The sequence below is a fragment of the Oncorhynchus mykiss genome, chromosome Y (assembly GCF_013265735.2).
Source record: "Oncorhynchus mykiss isolate Arlee chromosome Y, USDA_OmykA_1.1, whole genome shotgun sequence".
Classification (NCBI taxonomy): Eukaryota; Metazoa; Chordata; class Actinopteri; order Salmoniformes; family Salmonidae; genus Oncorhynchus; species Oncorhynchus mykiss.
The window spans coordinates 33,533,970-33,550,738 of NC_048593.1; the positions used below are offsets into that span (position 1 = coordinate 33,533,970).

The 16,769-nt window shown below is 44.6% G+C and overlaps 1 protein-coding gene across 4 annotated transcripts in view; it reads left to right on the forward strand.

Annotated features, from left to right (window-relative positions):
• Positions 1-16,769, forward strand: part of nrg2a (neuregulin 2a) — a 158,268-nt gene that overhangs the window by 97,481 nt on the left and 44,018 nt on the right. For all 4 annotated transcript variants that reach the window (XM_021591457.2, XM_021591458.2, XM_021591459.2 and 1 more), the window contains one exon: positions 16,074-16,194. In XM_021591457.2, coding sequence (XP_021447132.2) covers positions 16,074-16,194 — 121 coding nt within the window. The remainder of the gene's footprint in view (positions 1-16,073; positions 16,195-16,769) is intronic.

The following is a 16,769-nucleotide window of genomic DNA, read 5'->3' on the forward strand; positions in this document are numbered from 1 at the left end:
TAACACTCCGTTAGGGCACTTTGAATACCGGGTTCTTCCTTTCGGCCTCGCTAACGCTCCAGCTGTCTTTCAGGCATTAGTCAATGATGTCCTGAGAGACATGCTGAACATCTTTGTTTTCGTTTACCTTGACGATATCCTGATTTTTTCACCGTCACTCCAGATTCATCTTCAGCACGTTCGACGTGTCCTCCAGCGCCTTTTAGAGAATTGTCTTTTTGTGAAGGCTGAGAAGTGCACTTTTCATGCCTCCTCCGTCACATTTCTCGGTTCTGTTATTTCCGCTGAAGGCATTAAGATGGATCCCGCTAAGGTCCAAGCTGTCATTGATTGGCCCGCCCCTAAGTCACGCGTCGAGCTGCAGCGCTTTCTCAGCTTCGCGAACTTCTATCGTCGTTTCATCCGTAATTTCGGTCAGGTGGCAGCTCCTCTCACAGCCCTTACTTCTGTCAAGACGTGCTTTAAGTGGTCCGTTTCCGCCCAGGGAGCTTTTGATCTCCTCAAGAATCGTTTTACATCCGCTCCTATCCTTGTTACACCTGACGTCTCTAGACAGTTCGTTGTCGAGGTTGACGCGTCAGAGGTGGGCGTGGGAGCCATTCTTTCTCAGCGCTCCCTCTCTGACGACAAGGTCCACCCATGCGCGTATTTTTCTCATCGCCTGTCGCCGTCGGAACGTAACTATGATGTGGGAAACCGCGAACTGCTCGCCATCCGGTTAGCCCTAGGCGAATGGCGACAGTGGTTGGAGGGGGCGACCGTTCCTTTTGTCGTTTGGACTGACCATAGGAACCTTGAGTACATCCGTTCTGCCAAACGACTTAATGCGCGTCAGGCGCGTTGGGCGCTGTTTTTCGCTCGTTTCGAGTTCGTGATTTCTTATCGTCCGGGCTCTAAGAACACCAAGCCTGATGCTTTATCTCGTCTCTTCAGTTCTTCAGTAGCCTCCACTGACCCCGAGGGGATTCTCCCTGAGGGGCGTGTTGTCGGGTTGACTGTCTGGGGAATTGAGAGGCAGGTAAAGCAAGCGCTCACTCACACTCCGTCGCCGCGCGCTTGTCCTAGGAACCTTCTTTTCGTTCCCGTTCCTACTCGTCTGGCCGTTCTTCAGTGGGCTCACTCTGCCAAGTTAGCCGGCCACCCTGGCGTTCGGGGTACGCTTGCTTCCATTCGCCAGCGTTTTTGGTGGCCCACCCGGGAGCATGACACGCGTCGTTTCGTGGCTGCTTGTTCGGTCTGCGCGCAGACTAAGTCCGGTAACTCCCCTCCTGCCGGCCGTCTCAGGCCGCTTCCCATTCCCTCTCGACCGTGGTCTCACATCGCCTTAGATTTTGTCACCGGACTGCCTTCGTCAGCGGGGAAGACTGTTATTCTTACGGTTGTCGATAGGTTCTCTAAGGCGGCTCATTTCATTCCCCTTGCTAAGCTTCCTTCTGCTAAAGAGACGGCACAAATCATCATCGAGAATGTTTTCAGAATTCATGGCCTTCCGTCAGACGTCGTTTCGGACAGAGGTCCGCAATTCACGTCTCAATTTTGGAGGGAGTTTTGCCGTTTGATTGGGGCTTCCGTCAGTCTCTCTTCCGGCTTTCACCCCCAGTCTAACGGTCAAGCAGAACGGGCCAATCAGATTATTGGTCGCATCTTACGCAGTCTTTCTTTTCGCAACCCTGCGTCTTGGTCAGAACAGCTCCCCTGGGCAGAATACGCCCACAACTCGCTTCCTTCGTCTGCGACCGGGCTATCTCCTTTTCAGAGTAGCCTCGGGTACCAGCCTCCGCTGTTCTCATCTCAGTTCGCCGAGTCCAGCGTCCCCTCCGCTCAGGCTTTTGTCCAACGTTGCGAGCGCACCTGGAAGAGGGTCAGGTCTGCACTTTGCCGTTATAGGACGCAGACTGTGAGGGCTGCTAATAAGCGTAGAACTAAGAGTCCTAGATATTGTCGCGGTCAGAGAGTTTGGCTCTCCACTCAGAACCTTCCCCTTAAGACGGCTTCTCGCAAGTTGACTCCGCGGTTCATTGGTCCGTTCCGTATTTCTCGGGGCATTAATCCTGTCGCAGTTCGACTTCTTCTTCCGCGATACCTTCGTCGCGTCCACCCGGTCTTCCATGTCTCCTGTATTAAGCCCGTTCTTCGCGCCCCCGCTCGTCTTCCCCCCCCCCCCCCATCCTTGTCGAGGGCGCACCCATCTACAGGGTCCGCAGGATTTTGGACATGCGTCCTCGGGGCCGTGGTCACCAGTACCTCGTTGATTGGGAGGGGTACGGTCCTGAGGAGAGGAGTTGGGTTCCCTCTCGGGACGTGCTGGACCGTGCGCTGATCGAGGATTTCCTCCGTTGCCGCCAGGTTTCCTCCTCGAGTGCGCCAGGAGGCGCTCGGTGAGTGGGGGGGTACTGTCATGTATTGTCATGTTGTGTCTTTCTGTCCTTTCCTTTCACCCTGTCTCCCTCTGCTGGTCGTATTAGGTTACCTTTTCTCCCCCGCTTTCCCCCAGCTGTTCCTTGTCTCCTCCTAACTACCCATTCACCCCTTTTCCCACCTGTTCCCTTTTTCCCTCTGATTAGGTCCCTATATCTCTCTCTGTTTCTGCTCCTGTCTTTGTCGGATTCTTGTTTGTTGTGTTTCATGCCTGAGCCAGACTATCGTCATGTTTGCTGTAACCTTGTCCTGTCCTGTCGGAATCTGCCGGTCTATCTGAGCCTACCACAGTTTGGTTATTAAAGAAGCTCTGTTTAAGTTAGTTCGCTTTTGGGTCCTCATTCACTCACCGTAACAATGGATCAACAACATTGTAGTTACTCCAAAACACTAACCTAATTGACAGAGTGAAAAGAAGGAAGCCTGAACAGAATAAAGAATATTCCAAAACATGCATTCTGTTTGTAACAGGGCACTAAATTAATACTGCAAAAAATGTGGCAAAGCAATTATTTTTGTCCTGAATACAAAATATTATGTTTGGTCCAAATCCAATGCAACTCATTACTGAGTACCACTCTCCATATTTTCAAGCATAGGGGTGGCCGCCTCATGTTATGGGTATGCTTGTAATCATTAAGGGCTAGGGAGTTTTTCAGGATAAAAAATAAACGGAATGTAGCTAAGCACAGGCAAAACCTTAGATACTAGTATATTAATTCACCTTTCAGCAGGACATTAACCTAAAAGACATGGCCAATCTACACTGGAGTTGCTTACCAAGACGGCAGTGAATGTTCATGAGTAGCCTAATTATAGTTTGGACTTAAATCTGCTTGAAAATATACGAAAAGACTTGAAAATGGTTGTCTAGCAATGATCAACAACCAATTTGACAGAGCTTGAAGAATTCTGAAAAGAATAATGGACAAATATTGTACTCTCCAGGTGGGGAGAGCTCTTAGAAACTTACCCAGAAAGACTCACAGCTGTAATTGAGATAGTTCAGTATTTCATTTTCAATACATTTGCAAACATTTCTGAAAACATGTTTTCACTTTGTCATTAGGTGGTGTTGCATGTAGATGTGTGAGATTTTATTTTTGTTTAATCCGTTTTGACTTCAGGCTGTAACACAACAAAATGTGGAATAAGTCAAGGCTATGAATACTTTCTGAAGACACTGTAGGCTATGATGACTAATGGTGACTTACTGTATATACTGTAATACGACCTGGGTCCCACCTAAACTACACATCTCAAATCGTTCCTAGTTTGTAAGGTTTTTGGTTGCTGTATTCACAGTTGGAAATTATATTTGTCCCTAGCTGCATATTCCATCTTTAATAGCTCTCTTTCCCAAAATATAACTGGATTACTTGGTGGTTTTCATGGACAAAGAGGAGTAATGAGCCTTATGGAATCTGCTGCTGAGAATATTTAATTACAGATATTGTCTGCATCTTAATAGGGACTGTTGTTTTCAGCAGCAGTTGCAGATGTGAAACATTTGGAATTTCTGGGTTGATACAATTCAACTTCCTCCACTGACTCTGTGTGGCCAGGGACAGACCACGTAATCATAACTGGACATCTGACCAGGGGGGGCAGGTTAACCGAGATTAGTGTGGTCCTAGTGATGAGGATGCTGTTGATGTACTGTACTATATACTGTAATCACTCCATTGTTGAGGGTTGTGACTGAGGTGCAGAACAGGGCTAGCCTCCAGAATACATACTGTCTGAGCATATGCACAGAAGAAGTGCCTCAAGAAGAAAGAAAACTGCACAACAGGGACCTCACTTTCATTTTTACGACTTTCTTATAACCCTTTAGAGACCGCCGAAAGACAGACATGTTTATGAAGGTTTCCAGATGGCCCCTCTTGCACCCCCAGTCATTCTCTTCAGTTCTCTGGTCATGAAGGAATACTCTAACTCAGTGGCGAGGCCTCTTGGCCAAACCCCTGGGCTAGAGATAACACTGTGGAAATTCAGTCAGCCCTAGGACTAAAGGACAGCCCTAGGACTAAAGGACAGCCCTCGGGCTAAAGGACAGCCCTCGGGCTAAAGGACAGCCTTTGGGCTAAAGGACCTAACCCTAAGGGAATGAGAGCAGATAATCAAACCCAGTCTTAAAATCTCTGTGACAGGGGAACTGACCTACCCTTGGGGTTAAAGGATTGGTGAACCCGTCTCAGTCATGAGGCTTTTAATGTAAAGGGTCAGCCTGGTAGACCAAGATATTCCTCAGTCTCTGATGGTGAACTAACCTAGTAGGAAGTTGACTTACTCAGCCTCATGGCTACCAAACATAAGAAACCAGGTTCATGAGAATGGAGTTGCTCCCTGATTGGTAAACTGCCACTGGCTCTAAGGCCTGTGGTACCATGCCGACCATGCTGGACAGGAGATACTGACCCAACGATAAGGGCATGCTGTACGGAGAGGGAAAGCCATTGTTCTGTCGTTGGACAGGAGATACTGACCCAACGATATGGGCATGCTTTACGGAGAGGGAAAGCCATTGTTCTGTCGTTGGACAGGAGATACTGACCCAACGATAAGGGCATGCTTTACGGAGAGGGAAAGCCATTGTTCTGTCGTTGGACAGGAGATACTGACCCAACGATATGGGCATGCTTTACGGAGAGGGAAAGCCATTGTTCTGTCGTTGGACAGGAGATACTGACCCAACGATAAGGGCATGCTTTACGGAGAGGGAAGGCAATGGTTCTGTCGTTGGACAGGAGATACTGACCCAACCATATGGGCATGCTGTACAGAGAGGGAAGGCCATGGTTCTGTCATTGGACAGGAGATACTGACCCAACGATATGGGCATGCTTTACGGGGAGGGAAGGCCATGGTTCTGTCGTTGGACAGGAGATACTGACCCAACGATATGGGCATGCTTTACGGGGAGGGAAGGCCATGGTTCTGTCGTTGGACAGGAGATACTGACCCAACGATATGGGCATGCTGTACAGAGAGGGAAGGCCATGGTTCTGTCGTTGGACAGGAGATACTGACCCAACGATATGGGCATGCTTTACGGGGACGGAAGGCCATGGTTCTGTCGTTGGACAGGAGATACTAACCCAACGATATGGGCATGCTTTACGGGGAGGGAAGGCCATGGTTCTGTCGTTGGACAGGAGATACTGACCCAACGATATGGGCATGCTTTACGGGGAGGGAAGGCCATGGTTCTGTCATTGGACAGGAGATACTGACCCAACGATATGGGCATGCTGTACGGGGAGGGAAGGCCATGGTTCTGTCGTTGGACAGGAGATACTGACCCAACGATATGGGCATGCTTTACGGGGACGGAAGGCCATGGTTCTGTCGTTGGACAGGAGATACTGACCCAACAATATGGGCATGCTGTACAGAGAGGGAAGGCCATGGTTCTGTCATTGGACAGGAGATACTGACCCAACGATATGGGCATGCTGTACAGAGAGGGAAGGCCATGGTTCTGTCGTTGGACAGGAGATACTGACCCAACGATATGGGCATGCTTTACGGGGACGGAAGGCCATGGTTCTGTCGTTGGACAGGAGATACTGACCCAACCATATGGGCATGCTGTACAGAGAGGGAAGGCCATGGTTCTGTCATTGGACAGGAGATACTGACCCAACGATATGGGCATGCTGTACGGGGAGGGAAGGCCATGGTTATGTCGTTGGACAGGAGATACTGCTGTACGGGGAGTGAAGCTCCCTATTTCTATCTTCTAGACGCTATGATCAAGATGAAGCGTCTCATTTGTCACCCATTTTTGGCAGTCCCATTCCTTGCCTGCCTCTTGAGGATAAATGTAGATGAAGGCCCTGTCGGTGTCTTCTGCTGTAAAGAGAGAGAGGGTGAGAGAAAGAGATCTTAAAATCAAAAGTTATTTAGTGTAATGAGACATGCATTATTTTCATTTCCTTTATTGTGTTTTGTAGGAAAATAGTGTGGTCCACTTTCTCCCTGCCTTGATCATCAGTTGGTATTGAAGAGAATGCTACTTATTTAGATGCATGAGAAGCAGTTGGTTTTCTCTGTGCACTGAGCTGTCTGAGCTCAACATTCCCTCTCTATCGGCTGTGCATATAGTGTATATCAGAAATATTACCTGGATTAAACTGAAGCAATACTTTATTTCCATGCTATGCAAAAGCAGCACCCTGGCTTCACTGATTATCAAAGACACTTAAATCACCTATAATCCAATAACGCAACAACTAATACAAATCTAATTGGTAGTGATGGTAGTCTACAGAGGGGTTAGTAATGGAGAAGAAAGTGTTGGATAACAGGATGACATTAACAGTGTGGGAGTGTTACTCAACCATCTACAACATATTTGGTGTTTTACACTAATTCTACATTAGTTCTACACTGTCTTTATGTATTCCACAAACACAGACTGGTGCCGAATGTACATACCGTCTGATTCACCACAGTCTCTTCTCTGAATGGCACGGCTTTTGTAACTTTAAAAAACAATTTGCTATATTATCCGGATAACAGTTCTCATATATCACAATTATGCATTTGGACATTTGGAATCCCCTCACACAAGAGTTAAGTCAACAAGACAATGAGAGAGGATCATATACTTTGACATAACGGATGAAAGAGGATCATATACTTTGACATAACGGATGAGAGAAGATCATATACTTTGACGTAACGGATGAGAGAAGATCATATACTTTGACGTAACGGATGAGATAGGATCATATACTTTGACGTAACGGATGAGAGAGGATCATATACTTTGACATAACGGATGAGAGAGGATCATATACTTTGACGTAACGGATGAGAGAGGATCATATACTTTGACGTAACGGATGAGAGAGGATCATATACTTTGACGTAACGGATGAGAGAGGATCATATACTTTGACGTAACGGATGAGAGAGGATCATATACTTTGACGTAACGGATGAGAGAGGATCATATACTTTGACGTAACGGATGAGATAGGATCATATACTTTGACGTAACGGATGAGAGAGGATCATATACTTTGACATAACGGATGAGAGAGGATCATATACTTTGACGTAACGGATGAGAGGATCATATACTTTGATGTAACGGATGAGAGAGGATCATATACTTTGACATAACGGATGAGAGAGGATCATATACTTTGACATAACGGATGAGAGAGGATCATATACTTTGACGTAACGGATGAGAGAGGATCATATACTTTGACATAACGGATGAGAGAGGATCATATACTTTGACATAACGGATGAGAGAGGATCATATACTTTGACATAACGGATGAGAGAGGATCATATACTTTGATGTAACGGATGAGAGAGGATCGTATACTTTGACATAACGGATGAGAGAGGATCATATACTTTGACGTAACGGATGAGAGAGGATCATATACTTTGACGTAACGGATGAGAGAGGATCATATACTTTGACGTAACAGATGAGAGAGCATCATATACTTTGACGTAACGGATGAGAGAGCATGTGGTAGCATGATTTACAACTAAGCTTTCTTTAAAAGACACAAGCGCTCCTGCTCCAAATAAGTTTCATGTGCAGTGGTTAACCCATGTCATTAGTTCTCCTCACAGATAAACAAGTAGTAGAGCCTGGGTACTATAAACTGTCTCCCTCCTGGCAAGGCCGGAGCAGCTCCGCTCCTCTCAGAGACAGATAACACTACACACTACACAGCTGGACTTGGGCCAGTGTCCATCTATGTATTGTGCAAGCTGCAAGAAGAGAACACTATTATTAGGAAAGTGTATGGTGCTTTTGTTCGGGGATGTTTTATTCCCTTCTTCCAATCCCCTGCCATGTAATGTAATGGACAGTGAGTGAGATAACTGTGGATTTGAGGGGCCAGGGGGATCTTCCGACAAGTACAATTAGTCCGTCACACAATATATTTTTTGTCTGATTTGTTGCTATAGGTTTCTCTAACTGCAGTGATGTATCGTCAATTCTAGCTCAAGCTTTGTGCCCTTTCAGAGAAAAAGTATTCCTGTTGAGTTTGTGGATTTTTGCCCATTGACAACGGTTTCTGTAATATTTCTATTTTGCTTCAGAAGAGGTTCCATGCAGTGGCGCAGCGTAGTTTAGCAGAAAACGTTGCTGTTTTAGAGCTCAGGGATTCTTGAAAGATCCACAAATATGTGTCTTCATATTAACACAACTTGAAATGTATATTTTGATAGACCACGGTATCAGTTATGCATGTAAAGGGTCAACCTCCTGTCATAAAATGCAACTAACTGGATTTATGTTGACTCTGTCAGACACCATAAAAGGCAGTTCATTTGTACTGTTATTGTCCAACAAGTGTTTAATGGCCTTGATTGTTTAATTCAAACATTTGATTTTTCAAATATGTAACACAAATTTCCAAACTTCTTTCTGTTTTGTTTTATAGCTCTAACATGCTCCAGGGCCAGTTTTTCTACATTTAGAACAGAAATCAACATGTATTATCCCTTAGGTTTAGCATAGAAAATACTTCAATAATCGTCACTGATGGAGTTAACATTTTAGGGGCAAAATTCAGCGAAAATATTTTAAATCACAATAATTGTTTAATAACAACAATCATTTCAGGCATTGTAACGGCTGTCGTGGGAAGAAGCAGAGGACCAAAGCGCAGCGTGGTTAGTGTTCATCTTTTTAATAAGAAACTGAACACTTCAAAAATACTAAACAACAAAGTGACAACCGAAACAGTTCTATCTGGTGCAGACACACAAAGACTGAAAATAACCACCCACAAAACACAAAGGAAAACAGGCTACCTAAATATGGTTCTCAATCAGGGACAACGATAGACAGCTGCCCCTGATTGAGAACCATATCAGGCCAAAGACAGAAATAGAAAATATAGAAAAACAAACATAGACTGCCCACCCCAACTCACGCCCTGACCATACTAAATAAAGACATAACAAAGGAATAAAGGTCAGAACGTGACCGGCATATATCATATATTTTCATTTTTCTTCTTCATTCAAGCTAATTTAGTTTTTCTCATTTGCTTTATGACTCTAAAACCTCATTAAATTTAACAATGTAAATGTAAATGCAAATGTAGTAAGATTAGGTAGGTAAGGCAATAAATAGGCCATAGTGGCGAAATAATTACAATTTAGCATTAACACTGGAGTGATAGATGTGCAGATCATGATGTGCAAGTAGAAATACTGGTGTGCAAAATAACAATTTGGGCATGAGGTATTTGGGTGGGCTATTTACAGATGGGCTGTGTACAGGTACAGTGATCGGTAAGCTGCTCTGACAGCTGATGCTTAAAGTTAGTGAGGGAGATATAAGTCTCCAGCTTCAGTGATTTTTGCAATTTGTCCCGGTCATCGGCAGCAGAGAACTGGAAGGAAAGGAGGCCAAAGAGGAGTTTGCTTTGGGTATGACCAGTGAAATATACCTGCTGGAGCGCGTGCTATGGTAGGGTGTTGCTATGTTGACCAGTAAGCTGAGATAAGGCAGGGCTTTACCTAGCAAAGACTTATAGATGACCTGGAGCCAGTGGGTTTGGCGACGAATATGAAGAGAGGGCCAGCCAACGGGAGCATACAGGTCGCAGTGGTGGGTAGCATATGGGGCTTTGGTGACAAAACGGATGGCGCTGTGATAGACTGCATCCAATTTGTGGAGTAGAGTGTTGGAGGCTATTTTGTAAATTACGTCGCTGAAGTCGAGGATAGGTGGCAGCATGAGTGAAGGAGGCTTTGTTGCGAAATAGGAAGCCGATTCTAGATTTAATTTTGGATTGGAGATGCTTACTATGAGTCTGGAAGGAGAGTTTCAGTCTAACCAGACACCTAGGTATTTGTAGTCCACATACTCTCAGTCAGAACAGTCCAGAGTAGTGATGCCAGTCGTGCAGGCGGGTGCGGGCAGCGATCGGTTGAAAAGCATGCATTTAGTTTTACTAGCATTTAAGAGCAGTTGGAGGCCACGGAAGGAGAGTTGTATGGCATCGAAGCTCGTCTGGAGGTTTGTTAACACAGTGTCCAAAGAAGGGCCAGAAGTATACAGAATGGTGTCGTCTGCATAGAGGTGGATCAGAGACTCACCATCAGCAAGAGCGACATCATTGATGTATACAGAGAAAAGAGTCGGCCCGAGAATTGAACCCTGTGGCACCCCCATAGAGACTGCCAGAGGTCCGGACCCCCTGATTCTGAACTCAATCTGAGAAGTAGTTGGTGAACCAGGCGAGGCAGTCATTTGAGAAACCAAGGCTACTGTGTCTGCCGATAAGAATGCTGAGCAACATGACGTACTGTCCTTGTTTATCACGCTCTTCTGATACTGAATACAGGTCAGGTTAGCAACAATGGGTACAGAGATAAATACCTTGCTGCTAACCTGACCTGTAATTGGGACAGAGACAGAGATAAATACCTTGCTGCTAACCTGACCTGTATTTGGGACAGAGACAGAGACATTGCTGCTAACCTGACCTGTAATTGGGACAGAGACAGAGATAAATACCTTGCTGCTAACCTGACCTGTAATTGGGACAGAGACAGAGATAAATACCTTGCTGCTAACCTGACCTGTATTTGGGACAGAGACAGAGACATTGCTGCTAACCTGACCTGTAATTGAGACAGAGACTTTGCTGCTAACCTGACCTGTAATTGAGACAGAGACAGAGACATTGCTGCTAAGCTGACCTGTAATTGAGACAGAGACATTGATGCTAACATGACCTGTAATTGAGACAGAGACAGAGACATTGCTGCTAACCTGACCTGTAATTGAGACAGAGACAGAGACATTGATCCTAACCTGACCTGTAATTGAGACAGAGACATTGATGCTAACCTGACCTGTAATTGAGACAGAGAAAGAGACATTGATACTAACCTGACCTGTAATTGAGACAGACACATTAATGCTAACCTGACCTGTAATTGAGACAGAGACATTGCTGCTAACCTGACCTGTAATTGGGACAGAGACAGAGACATTGATGCTAACCTGACCTGTAATTGGGACAGAGACAGAGACATTGATGCTAACCTGACCTGTAATTGAGACAGAGACAGAGACATTGTTGCTAACCTGACCTGTAATTGAGACAGAGACAGAGACATTGCTGCTAACCTGACCTGTAATTGAGACAGAGACATTGATGCTAACCTGACCTGTAATTGAGACAGAGACAGAGACATTGATGCTAACCTGATCTGTAATTGAGACAGAGACATTGATGCTAACCTGACCTGTAATTGAGACAGAGAAAGAGACATTGATACTAACCTGACCTGTAATTGAGACAGACACATTAATGCTAACCTGACCTGTAATTGAGACAGACACATTAATGCTAACCTGACCTGTAATTGAGACAGAGACATTGCTGCTAACCTGACCTGTAATTGGGACAGAGACAGAGACGTTGATGCTAACCTGACCTGTAATTGGGACAGAGACAGAGACATTGATGCTAACCTGACCTGTAATTGAGACAGAGACAGAGACATTGTTGCTAACCTGACCTGTAATTGAGACAGAGACAGAGACATTGCTGCTAACCTGACCTGTAATTGAGACAGAGACATTGATGCTAACCTGACCTGTAATTGAGACAGAGACAGAGACATTGATGCTAACCTGACCTGTAATTGAGACAGAGACATTGATGCTAACCTGACCTGTAATTGAGACAGAGAAAGAGACATTGATACTAACCTGACCTGTAATTGAGACAGAGACAGAGACATTGCTGCTAACCTGACCTGTAATTGGGACAGAGACAGAGACATTGATGCTAACCTGACCTGTAATTGAGACAGAGACAGAGACATTGTTGCTAACCTGACCTGTAATTGAGACAGAGACAGAGACATTGCTGCTAACCTGACCTGTAATTGAGACAGAGACATTGATGCTAACCTGACCTGTAATTGAGACAGAGACAGAGACATTGATGCTAACCTGACCTGTAATTGAGACAGAGACATTGATGCTAACCTGACCTGTAATTGAGACAGAGAAAGAGACATTGATACTAACCTGACCTGTAATTGAGACAGAGACAGAGACATTGCTGCTAACCTGACCTGTAATTGAGACAGAGACATTGATGCTAACCTGACCTGTAATTGAGACAGAGACAGAGACAGAGACATTGATGCTAACCTGACCTGTAATTGAGACAGAGACATTGATGCTAACCTGACCTGTAATTGAGACAGAGACATTGCTGCTAACCTGACCTGTAATTGAGACAGAGACATTGATGCTAACCTGACCTGTAATTGAGACAGACATTGATGCTAACCTGACCTGTAATTGAGACAGAGACAGAGACATTGATGCTAACCTGACCTGTAATTGAGACAGAGATATTGATGCTAACCTGACCTGTAATTGAGACAGAGACATTGCTGCTAACCTGACCTGTAATTGAGACAGAGACATTGATGCTAACCTGACCTGTAATTGAGACAGAGACATTGATGCTAACATGACCTGGAATTGAGACAGAGACAGAGACATTGCTGCTAACCTGACCTGTAATTGAGACAGAGACAGAGACATTGATCCTAACCTGACCTGTAATTGAGACAGAGACATTGATGCTAACCTGACCTGTAATTGAGACAGAGAAAGAGACATTGATACTAACCTGACCTGTAATTGAGACAGACACATTAATGCTAACCTGACCTGTAATTGAGACAGAGACATTGCTGCTAACCTGACCTGTAATTGGGACAGAGACAGAGACATTGATGCTAACCTGACCTGTAATTGGGACAGAGACAAAGACATTGATGCTAACCTGATCTGTAATTGAGACAGAGACAGAGACATTGTTGCTAACCTGACCTGTAATTGAGACAGAGACAGAGACATTGCTGCTAACCTGACCTGTAATTGAGACAGAGACATTGATGCTAACCTGACCTGTAATTGAGACAGAGACAGAGACATTGATGCTAACCTGACCTGTAATTGAGACAGAGACATTGATGCTAACCTGACCTGTAATTGAGACAGAGAAAGAGACATTGATACTAACCTGACCTGTAATTGAGACAGACACATTAATGCTAACCTGACCTGTAATTGAGACAGAGACATTGCTGCTAACCTGACCTGTAATTGGGACAGAGACAGAGACATTGATGCTAACATGACCTGTAATTGGGACAGAGACAGAGACATTGATGCTAACCTGACCTGTAATTGAGACAGAGACATTGCTGCTAACCTGACCTGTAATTGAGACAGAGACATTGATGCTAACCTGACCTGTAATTGAGACAGAGACATTGATGCTAACATGACCTGGAATTGAGACAGAGACAGAGACATTGCTGCTAACCTGACCTGTAATTGAGACAGAGACAGAGACATTGATCCTAACCTGACCTGTAATTGAGACAGAGACATTGATGCTAACCTGACCTGTAATTGAGACAGAGAAAGAGACATTGATACTAACCTGACCTGTAATTGAGACAGACACATTAATGCTAACCTGACCTGTAATTGAGACAGAGACATTGCTGCTAACCTGACCTGTAATTGGGACAGAGACAGAGACATTGATGCTAACCTGACCTGTAATTGGGACAGAGACAAAGACATTGATGCTAACCTGATCTGTAATTGAGACAGAGACAGAGACATTGTTGCTAACCTGACCTGTAATTGAGACAGAGACAGAGACATTGATGCTAACCTGACCTGTAATTGAGACAGCGACATTGATGCTAACCTGACCTGTAATTGGGACAGAGACAGAGACATTGATTGAATGAATGAGCTCCTCCGTGTCATGTGTGTGTGTGTGTCCTGTGTATGTATGTGTTATGACATCTTCACCATGGTAAACAGCCCACTGTGACTTATGACCATAGCACCAACTGAATTTATAATACATCTTATAAGAAACCCGCTATGCCCTCAGACGAACCATCAAACAGGCAAAATGTCAATTCAACACTAAGATTGAATCCTACTACACCGGTCGTTGCACGTGGCAAACTATTTCGGTCTACAAAGGGAAATCCAGCCGCGAGCTGCCCAGTGACACGAGCCTATCAGACGGGCTAAATGCCTTTTATGCTTGCATCAAGCAACACTGAAGCATGCATGAGAGCACCAACTGTTCCTGACGACTGTGTGATCACGTTCTCCTTAGCCGATGTGAGCAAGACCTTTAAACAGATCAACATTCACAAGGCCACAAGGCCAGACTGATTACCAGGACGTTCCCTATAGCATGCGCAGACCAACTGGCAAGTGTCTTCTCTGACATTTTCAACCTCTCCCTGACAAGTCTGTAATACCTTCATGTTTCAAGCAGACCACCATAGAAAGCGAAGGTAACCTGCATAAATGACTACCGCCCCGAAACACTCACGTCGGTAGCCATGAAGTGCTTTGAAAGGCTGGTCATGGCTCACATCAACACCATCATCCCGGAAACTCCACTCCAATTCGCATAGCACCCCAACAGATTCACAGATGACACAATCTCAATCGCACTCCACACTGCCCTTTCCTACTTGGACAAAAGGAACACCTATGTGAGAATGCTGTTAATTGACTACAGCTCAGTGTTCAACACCATAATGCCCTCAAAGCTCATCACTAAGCTAAGGACCATGGGACTAAACACCTCTCTCTGCAACTGAATCCTGGACTTCCTGATGGGCCGCCCCTAGGTAGTAAGGGTAGGCAAAACATATCTGCCATGCTGATCGTCAACACAGTGGCCCCTCAGGGGTGCGTGCTTAGTCCCCTCCTGTACTCTCTGTTTACCCACAACTGCGTGGCCAAGCATGACTCCAACACCAACAGTCAGCGTGACATTCAGTCATTCCATTCCAAAGATCTGAATCGGAGGTATAAACAAGGACTCTTACGCTCGGTAAGGGGAAATATTTATCTTTGCTCATTGAGCGTCTTGAGTCAGTGTCAACACTACTGAGAGAGACAATGCAATTCGTGGAAGGAAAGACCTGACCGTTTAAAGTGGAGGATGAGTGATCAAATTACTTTTTCTGTCTTGCATTGTATATAAAATCACTCACAAAACAACAAGTGATTGACCTGATAAGAAACTTCATCTGGAATTGCAGCACTTGTATCTATGAGTTTACCTACATGACATAGTAGAATATTTCACTGTATTTTAAGACATATGACATCTCTTCTACATATTTCCCCGGTATAGAGCCCTCTTAGTTTCAAGTATTATTTGACAGAATATACATTGTATCTCAACTCCAGTAACAAAAGCTCTAACTGTCTACAGTACTGTTATGGCTGTGTTATTTAAGCATTAAGGACCGAGGGGGTGTGGTATACAGTATGGACAATACACCACGGCAAAGGGCTGTTCTTAAGCATGACACAATGCTGAGTGCCATGGATACTGCCCTTAGCCTTGGTATATTGGACATATACCACAAACCACAGAGGTGCCTTATTGCTATTATAAACTGGTTACCAATGTAATTTGAAGTAAATGAGTAAAAAAATATGTTGTTTTGTCATACCCATGGTATATGGTCTGATATACCTTGGCTTTCAGCCAATCAGCATTCAGTGCTGGAATCACCCAGTTTATAATAACATGTAACTCTGTCTTACTCTGCAGTAACTACCACACCGTCTCCAGGCTCGGGCCATGCCAGAAGATGCAATGACTCAGAGAAGGCCTACTGCGTGAACGGCGGCGACTGTTACTTCATACATGGTATCAATCAGTTCTCCTGCAAGTGAGTCCTCTCTGTTATTTTGGGATTCTTCACAGTGCACCATTTGGTGGTATTGTTCTCTTTGTTTGGACTCTGCTTGGACGGTTTTATTTGTTGTTAGGCTACGTCTTCTTTAATTAGCGTCAATCAATTAAAATCGAAGTTTATTGGTTATGTGCACAGTTCAGTAGATGTTGTCGTGAAATGTTACTAGTCAATAACAATTCAGTAAAATGTAAAACAAGTACACAAATAATAAAACCAATATATACAGTGCCTTGCGAAAGTATTTGGCCCCCTTGAACTTTGCGACCTTTTGCCACATTTCAGGCTTCAAACATAAAGATATAAAACTGTATTTTTTTGTGAAGAATCAACAACAAGTGGGACACAATCATGAAGTGGAACAACATTTATTGGATATTTCAAACTTTTTTAACAAATCAAAAACTGAAAAATTGGGCGTGCAAAATTATTCAGCCCCTCTAAGTTAATACTTTGTAGCGCCACCTTTTGCTGCGATTACAGCTGTAAGTCACTCGGGGTATGTCTCTATCAGTTTTGCACATCGAGAGACTGACATTTTCAGCTCGAGC